Genomic DNA, 9,168 nt, shown 5'->3' with positions numbered 1-9,168 from the left:
CTTTCTTCCTCTTTTTCCCTTCCTGTTTTCCTACATCCTTCCAAATACAGAGGAGAAGCCCAGAATTAAGTAAGTATGATAGCCAGGGTTTCAAAGCCCCAGGATCATTTTCCTGATCTAGCAGAAGCCCTTCCGTTCTCTATTAGGCAAAAGGCCACTAGAAGCCTTTATCCACCTCTCCCTCACACAGCATCCGTTTGTCCCTGCACGCCTTTCCAGGATACCTGCTGCCTTCAGAGGATGCCTTACAGCAGTTATTGGATTGGGCCTTACAACCGGTTCCTGGTAGAGTCAGAGAATTCATGGGCTGTATGAGATGCAGAGGTCTCACAGTACCCTGAAATGTCGGCAGCTCCACAGTAATCCTCTGTGAGAGGCCATGGCTGGGAAACTGCCCTCTCCATCCAGGATTGAAGACAGTTGACAGATGCAGAAGGGTGGCAGATGTTGGGCCGGGCTGAGTTGAGCTTTACTAAGGTTTCCTATGGACCTGCTGCTCTGGGTCCCAGCCAGCGCCTTCCCTTCCCACTCTGCCCAGGACAGAGTGTACAGCCCTGCACAGGCAGACTCACACACCAACATCTTTCCAGGTGGTAGGGAATGACCATATGCATTGGGAATTCAGAGGGGTTTTAGGGGTAACTCCCTGCCTTGCACCACCTTCCAGGAAGGACACTGGTCCTTGGGACCTTTCTGGAGTAATTTTCCACTGATGTGCTCTTTCACCCCTCCCTATGTCCAAAAGCATTCCTCCTTGTCAGCATGGTTCCTGAGGGCAGGGCAGGATGGGCTATTAAAAAAGCTGTATACTCTTTAACATGAAAATATTTTATATTTATTTTCTTTTTGTTTTGTTTTTGACTCTCTGCAGACTAACTGCTCCTAAAATACCAGAGGGTGAGAAAGTAGATTTTGATGTAAGTATTCCTGAGACTGGCTGTGTTTGTCCTTTGTACCTGATAATAGACATGAATGCAAACCTACATAACTCCTTCTGTATTGGATATTGCTGAGGGTAAAGGCAAACACAAAAGTATGGTTGATTTGCCATTTGATTTCAGCAAAAGGCTACTCTCTGCTCCCTGAAACTGTCTGAATGCATTCGCTGATCATATGACTAAGCTAAAGTCATGTATTTATATCTTTTTTTGTTTGTTGTTTTTGTTTATTTTTTGTTTTTGTTTATCTCCTTGAATCTTTGGAGCCATTATAAGGAGGAGAAAGTAATTGTTTTAGGTACCTCAGATCCTCTGTCCCATTGTTGCAAATGGCTTGAAAGGTGCAGGCTCTTATCTGTTGCTGACAAACACTAGCTAAAATTACAATAATAAGTTGAGATCCAAACACCTTCCTAGAAAGTTTCTAGAAAACTGAAGGAAACCCTGGTGTTGAAAACCTCCACAGAAATATTTGCTGTGCCCAAAATGTAGGAATATTTTCTAGGCAAGATTTGTATTACAAAACCAAGAGGAGGCAGCTGAGTATATACAAAGATAGGTGTGTAAGCACAGTCAGGGATAAAAGATGGTGCAGGGAAATGGGAGAGTTGGATTCTTTACACTTTTGTGCTCCTGACTGTTGCATGAATGAGTGTCTGAATGAACCAGTAGCCATTAAGTTATTCCACAGATTTCCATGGAAATCTACAAACACTTCTTACTTTTGTTTCTCTGTGTATGCAGGGTGCTGGGAATGTCCAGGCCATAATACTAGAGCAATATGGACTTAATGCGTTTTCCTGCTTTTCTAGGACATCCAAAAGAAAAGGCAGAACAAAGACCTGATTGAACTGCAGGCCTTGATTGACAGCCACTTTGAAGCCCGAAGAAAGGAAGAGGAAGAGCTGGTTGCCCTCAAGGAGAGGATTGTGAGTCCTTGTACTCCAATTCCCTGTACTAGACTGAGAGATCATGTGTAGATGAGAAGCTGAAACTGCTGTCAGACTTTGACAGAAAGCTGTGCTTTCATGTACAGAAGTGACTGTTCAAGCCATCATCAAATGGCTTCTCCTCTCGTGTGTCCCCTCTCTTAGCCCCTTGTTTTATATCTGAGAATTGTACAAGAGCCCCTTCTGCATATTCTAGAAAGAGAGAAGGTGGTTTCCACTCAATGAAGCAAAGCTCTTGGTAGTGGGGTGTGACAGTGGAGGCAGGTAAAGCCATGATAATGATCCAGTGATGATGATGATGATCTCCTGCAGGAGAAGCGCAGAGCTGAAAGAGCAGAGCAGCAGAGAATCCGGGCTGAGAAGGAGAAGGAGCGTCAGGCAAGACTTGCGGTAAGTGTCTTTGCTCCCCTCTTCCTGTCTCTGCATCAAACTGCCGAGATCTCTAGAGACAAAAAAACCTACAGATTCTGCCTGCTTCAGTCCAGAGACAAAATGGCCACGCTCTTAAAACAAGGGCAGAATACAGGAGTTGCTCGTTCTCCTCAATGTACTTCTCTGCTCACATTCCCTGCACTGACCCTGGCTGCTGGGGAAGCTGGGATTCTGTCCTAGAGTAACTGGTTTTGTATGTTGCACTCCACAGGAGGAAAAGGCACGGAGAGAGGAAGAAGATGCCAAGAGAAAAGCTGAGGATGATCTGAAGAAGAAGAAGGCTCTGTCCTCCATGGGTGCAACATACAGCAGTTACCTGGCTAAGGTAAAAATCGTGGATTGATGAAAGAAATACAAAAACTTTAGACCATTAAGTTGACTGGGAGCAGTCTTCATTAGAAGTTGAGAAAATGGCCCAATGTTGAAATTGTTTAATTCAGACTTAATTTCTGCAGTCTGATGTTAATTGATATTCTGAAAATAGGCTGACCAGAAGAGAGGAAAGAAGCAAACAGCTAGAGAGACAAAGAAGAAGGTCCTGGCAGAGAGGCGCAAGCCCCTGAACATTGACCACCTTAATGAAGACAAGCTGAGGTAACATGTTTATCCTAATTTATGGAATATAATCCACTGATATTTGGTCTTACTGTCCTGGAGTCTTTTCTGGTGATAAAATGAGGCAGAGGAGGGGTCCTTCCTTGAAATTCATCATGGGACACACTTAAGTTGTGCCATTGCTTAACCTGGAGAAAGGAGGAAGTGTTGAAATGGTTTGGTAGCCCTCTGTCTGGGCTCCTGGCATAGCTCTGTTAGCCCGTCCTGCTAATTAGGTTTAGTTGCTTACTGGACTAGGTCTGGGATTGGCTGAACAAGCCTACAGACTGGTATCTGCAGCATTCCCAGGGAAGTGTTAATGCTGCAGAGGTATGAATAGGATCTCCATGAAGGCTGGAGGTTTGGGAGCTAAGTTGTCTGGTGCAGAGCAGTCATTAGATGATAGTCTGGACCGCACATGTTGGAGTTTACACATTTACATGATTGAAAGATGAGGTTGGCTCACCTCAGCCTTGACACAGATGAGATTGCACAACAGCAACTGCACTGCTTATCTGGGTGACCTTCAGAGCCCTCCTTCCTTCATGTCTGATTCCTCTGCAGTCTTATCTTTCATTAACAGTTAGGGGAAAATTAGAGGAATTATATTAATGTATGACACATGCAAGATTGCAAGTCTAAAAGATTTGAAGGTGAGAAGGCAAGAAAAATGTGACCTTGAAAATGGTGAATAGCTTTAAGAGAACAAGAGAGGGTTTTACAGGAAGATGTGTGAATGGCATTAATTAAAATTCATTATTAGTGGTGGGAAACCCATGGAAGATATGTGATGTCACGTGTTTCTTCCATCTTCCTTTCTCCATAAACATACAGGGACAAAGCTAAGGAGCTGTGGGACTGGTTATATCAGCTGGAGACTGAAAAGTATGACTTTACAGAGCAGATCAAGAGGAAAAAATATGAGGTGAGTTGAGAGGCCATTTTGCTAATGGCACTGGGTCTAAGATGTAAAAATCTCTCTGATCCCTCTGGCAAAAGTCATGTTGTGACATTATTTGGGTCTCCAATGACCCTTTGGAATATTTATGCAGCAAAATGCTTGGAACTGCATTCCCCTAACATACATACTTGAACCGGATTTCATATTTTAGGCTAAAATTGAATATATCACTTCTAAGGTTTTCAGTGCCCCATGGAAAGACAATCCCAATGAAAAATGGACATCCTGCCCTCTCCTGAAACATTGTTCATTCATGTCTTGTATAGGTAACTGTGGCCTGAAAATTCAGTTACTCTCAGTTCACACAACTCCATTGCAAAGTAATACTTTCAGATCCATCTTTGATTTCAAACTTGAACGTTGTAAGTTTTATTCCATCCCAGACAGATTACCTGTGGACTAAGCTCTCTGGAGTCACTGAAAACTGTCTCCAGACAGGAGCACCTGACTGAAGTGTCATATGGTAACAGAAAGTGGACATGTCTCCTTCACACAATCACTGGAAAGGGCAGCACTCACCCACACTAGATTTCAGTGGCTGAGAAATCCAGTGGATCTCTCTGTCTCACTCTCCTTTTAATTCCCAGTCACACAGACACATGCTGACAGGCAGTGAGCAACACCAATGTAACTATCTCAATCTCTCTTAGATTTTAACAATGCGTTGCAGGCTGCAGGAGCTTTCCAAGTTGTAAGTACAATGAACTTGCCTGTGTAACAGCAGCAGCAAAGGCTACCAAATGCATGAGCCTGCCGCATGGTCAGAGCCAGGCGCCAGATGGGAGCTGGCACTTGGCTCCAAGTGCAGAGAGAAAAGAGAAAAATGGATCTTGTGTCCCTCCATTCACTTCCTTTTTCTCTCCCTTTCCATTCTTTGAAAACATAGAAAGTGCTCATTTAGAAAAAGAGTCAAGAGGGCAACAGGGATTTGGTTAAAGAACTGAGCATGCAGCCTATTGAGAGCATCCTAAAATAATTTCCTATCCAAAACCAGGTACTGTGTGCATGGGGGCATCACCCTGATGCACCTGGAATACATGCAGAAGCTTAGGGATAGAGGTGTGATAGCTTGGACTGCAGTATATAGAGAATATATATATATGGGGTTTGGAAAACTTCACCTTGTGGCACACAGTTTTCTAGGTCCAAAATATTGGACCAGGCTAGCTTAAGGATAATAGGTCAAGTGGGAAAAACAGGAAATAAGTCAGTGCCAGAGAGGGTACAAGCTATGGTAATGAGACCTCTGCATAAACAGAGGTGGGTGCCTGCTGATGGAAAGCAACAAGACAAAGTACAAAGAATGAGCAAAACAGAAGGAAAATGCACAGCTAACATGGGAGAGGGAAAGTGGATGGAAAAAGGATGACAGCAGGAAAAAAATGATGAGAAAGGTAAGTGAAAATAGGAAAGAGAATGAAGGGGACACAAGCAAGGATACAAGGGAGAGACAAAGGAAGGAAGTGGGACACACAGAAGCAGAGACATTGTTTAGCTCTGGTGTCTGTTGCTCTTTAGTGCTTCATTGGAGAGTGGGTGTCATAGTCACGGTCATAAGGTTATGACTGAAGGTAAGTCTTAAGTGCTTGGGTCAAACTAAAGACAACTGGTTCTCCTCAACACTTGGGGAAAATACTTGGCTGGAAAATAGCACTTTAAATACTAAAACTTCCACAAGTAAGTACAAAAGCAAGTGATCTGTTGATCTTTCCTTGCTTGTGTTGTCCTGTTCCCAGTAACATTTCAGTCTCGTATTTTTTCTGTTTGCCATGGAAATATATGAGTCAGGAATAACCAGTTCTTGGGGCAACTGGAATGTACTTTTGTTTTTCTTTTTATGCACACTGAGAATGTCAAGTGCGACTTTAAATATTCAAAATTTGGGTCATCAGTTCTTGGACCGGTAGAGCCAGTGCAGAATTTTGAATTGTGTCAAAATCAAAACTTGCCTCTTGGCGAGGGCATTTCTTCAGTCCAGGAAAACTAAGTTGAACTCTGACTCAGTTTAAAATGAGCAGATGAAGGGGCAAAAGAGGGCTCTCTATCACACCCTAATGTCTTTTAGGCTTTTCCAGTTCATGAGTCCCAGGATTTCAGTAAAGAATCCAGGCCTACAGACCAAACTCAGTTACTAAGTCAGGCTATAAGGTGTTTATCACATGCAAGGTAGGTGTTTGCTTTCCTATGCATCAGGCCATCTTCTCTTATTAAATGAGTAGCTGGGAAAGTGGTGAGTGCTGCACGCTCCTCACCTCCTGCTCTGCCAGCCAGCAAAAGGTAGTCCAGCAGAATGTGATACCCATCTTCCATTCTTGATGTCCCAAAGACCACTGAAGATCTTTGGGTTTGCAAAAACAACCGATGTAAAGGACTAAGGGAAGAGTGGGAAGATGAGATTGAAACATGCAGGTGATGGAGCCATCCAAGTGCTTCCCAGGTGGCAAAGGTGACATTCATTCCAGTTCAGCTGCCTGCAGTTTGACATATGAGTTCATAGGAGATTAATTTCAATATGCAGAAACACTTCTAGTTAGGGTTATAAAATTCTAGCTCTTCTGCCCCTTGACATATGAAGGTGGTTTGCAGATTTATTGCCAAGAAGTAGCATTTCTGCCCTTCAACCATGGGTGAGCTTTTATTTCAAAGGAAGTATTAATTCCTACTACAGGCACCTGTTTCGAGCACTTCAGCAGGTAAAATTGTCCTCTCCTTGAGGGAATAAGGTTTCTTTGTCTCTAAAAACCCTGGTCATGTATGTTGTTTGCAGATTGTCACCCTCAGAAACCGGATCGATCAGGCCCAGAAGCAGTAAGTATTTATATCCCCTTCCTAGCTCCTGGCTTGGGGATATCTTCAGTGTTCAAATGTGTCACTTCAGCCTCCTCACTGACATTTTCTTGTTGCAATGAAATGAGGCTAGAGATGGAAGGGCCACTCCCATCCTGCCTCACATGGAGAAAATGAAGGAGAAACTGAAGTGAATGTAACACCTAACAAGAAGAAAAAAATCATGTTTCTTCACACCATACCTTCAAAAATTTCCTCTGCTTATTGCTGGGTTTTTCAAACACCTGAATGAGGTGCTTTGAATACTTGAGGGAATACAGCCCTTGTTTATGAAGGATAAACAAGTGGTTGTTAGAATTATGAAGAATGGTGTGTAACAAGACTAACATAATGGGATTACTGCTGTTGTTTTCACTCATCATCTCTCTCCCACTTTCTTTCACCAGAAGGCTATTTCATTACTTTTTTGAGTCTAATATCCTTCTGTATATTTTTAATAGATTTACAAGATACTAGGGGTAGACACTGCTTGGGGGTTAGAACATGCAGAAAACTAACACTCACAGAGAAGTACCTGCAGGGCAGAAAGGGAGGAGAGCTCTCCAGTGGTGGGTTTCCTCTTCTCCCTGTGTCTCTATCTTTTTAGCAAAGTCATGCCAGGAATGAAGCAGTGGTCTTTGGATGATAGGAGTGACCAGTTACAGCCTTCCCACTTCCCCAAGACACCCTGACTTATCAAAGGAATGTAATACTGGGGGTGTGGTTGTCTGTAATGCCAATCACAAGGCTTGACCTTCCCGTGGTATTTTCTGTACAGAGCTGTAGGCTGATGAACCTCAGCAGAATGTGCAGCTGCAGAAGGATGCCATGGTTTGTCTGGGCGTTCCTGCTCTTGTGGGGTGTTTCCACACCACCCACAACAGGCCACTGCCTGCTTGTTCCCCCAAAAGACACGATGCGCTCTCAGGACATCATTTGGAAAGGTTGCACTGAGCCCAGAGCTAATGAGATTTCTGTGTGCTTAAATTTCTATCCATGCTAGACACTATCATTCCACAGCAGTGCCTGCCAGTGTGTTATATGAGGATCAAATGAGTCTTTTGCTTCAGACTTTATTAAATCTCCTTAAGCACACTGTAAAGGTTAAATGTAACATCAAACATCACAGGTGCTTGTGGACATATAGGGACTCTGTTTGAGGAGCTATGCAGTTCCTACACTGGGTTTTAAACCTTCAGCAAGGCTGGCAAAAGGGACATAGAGCTTAATTTAAGATAAACAGAAAGTGCATGCTCTCTTTTAAGTAAAACATCAATTTTTTCAAATAGACCAAGTCTATCTTGGTCAAAGGTAAAGTATCCACTTTGTGTGTGTGTCTCTGTCACCGTGCTACATCCTTCTGTAAATATGGCTGCTGCTCTTGAACCAATCCATGGGGCAGCACAACAAAAATCTCCCCAGATGTGATGTCCCCATGTTTTTCTTCTTGCTGGAGTGGTTCTGAAGAAAGGTTCTGTTGTCAACAAGGCCCCACCTCCTTGTGCTTGGTCCCCAACCCCACACTCTGCCATGTCAAAGACCTGCCCCCACTTTGCACGTGCTTTGGTTCAAGAAGCAGCCTCATCACTGTGTGTGTGAGATGGAAGGGTTTGGGGGTGTGCTGAGCCCCACAAACCAAGGTGCTGCTAATGGGAACTAGTGCAGAATCTAACTCAACTAACTTCCTGCCTAGCTCCATTCTGAAGTCAGGCTTCTCAGGCAGAAGGTAAGTAGCTTGCATGTAGGATTGCCCTTCTGTGTGCAAAAACTCTCGGAGAAAATTTGCCTCAGGTGCTTTGAGTGGAGAGAGTAGCTGGACTGCTCCCACACACGATGAGCAAGACAAGGATACTGATATGAGAGCAAGCCTAAAAAGTTGTTTGGATTGTTTTGGAGGCTCTTGCTCTCATGATATAAATAGCCACTCTGCCTTTGCTAGAGCAAAGCACTTCTTAGCTGTATTTAAATTAGTAGTCAGCTTTTTGTCTCCACTACTGAATGGAGCATCTGGGAATTTGCTCTTTCATACTGAGCAAATTTCTCTTGATAGAGCTCTAAATCCTAAAATCTAGAGCACAGCAGATTTGTATTCAGAAAATATCAAGTCTGTGGCTGCATAGACCTATCACTTAATTTGGAGACCACTTAGATTTCTCCCCTGATAATCCAGGAGTCTAGAAGGGTCCATCTCTTTCAGGCATGCATATCCTGCCTTTCACACTAAGAGCCCCAGGAGGAATCTTTTTCCACAATATCAACAGTATTTTTCTCAGGATGTGGTCAATGGCAGGTGTGCCCGAGAAGTGAAAGCATCTGAAACCTAATCTGAGAGTCAGAAATGCAGAGTGGCCAGAGAGCCCCACTGCTTCCATCATGCTGATATGTTTTCTTTCCTTTTGCATTGTAGCAGCAAGAAGGCAGGAGCCAAGGGCAAGGTTGGTGGGCGCTGGAAGTAAAGAACCAGGCA

General features: G+C 43.6%; 1 protein-coding gene across 1 annotated transcript; it reads left to right on the top strand.

The window, feature by feature from the left end:
• The first annotated feature begins 632 nt into the window (after nt 1-632).
• On the top strand, nt 633-9,157 carry TNNT3 (troponin T3, fast skeletal type). Its single transcript, XM_062494240.1, has 8 exons — nt 633-917; nt 1,751-1,867; nt 2,201-2,278; nt 2,532-2,645; nt 2,805-2,914; nt 3,749-3,839; nt 6,643-6,683; nt 9,109-9,157. The coding sequence occupies exons 1-8, from the start codon at nt 819-821 to the stop codon at nt 9,155-9,157; spliced, it is 699 nt and encodes a 232-aa protein (XP_062350224.1). The 5' UTR covers nt 633-818.
• The last annotated feature ends 11 nt before the right edge of the window (nt 9,158-9,168 follow it).

This window comes from Cinclus cinclus, chromosome 6 (genome assembly GCF_963662255.1).
Source record: "Cinclus cinclus chromosome 6, bCinCin1.1, whole genome shotgun sequence".
Lineage (NCBI taxonomy): Eukaryota > Metazoa > Chordata > Aves > Passeriformes > Cinclidae > Cinclus > Cinclus cinclus.
Note: the sequence above shows the minus strand (reverse complement) of the source record. Positions and strands in the feature narration are given on the sequence as shown.

Excerpts from the sequence above, each read along its gene's own strand:
- TNNT3 (XM_062494240.1), top strand. The coding sequence starts at position 819 with ATGAAAATATTTTATATTTATTTTCTTTTTGTTTTGTTTTTGACTCTC. Across the intron at positions 1,868-2,200 it reads TTGCCCTCAAGGAGAGGATT|GAGAAGCGCAGAGCTGAAAG; the intron begins GTGAGTCCTTGT and ends GATCTCCTGCAG. Across the intron at positions 2,646-2,804 it reads ACAGCAGTTACCTGGCTAAG|GCTGACCAGAAGAGAGGAAA; the intron begins GTAAAAATCGTG and ends TTCTGAAAATAG.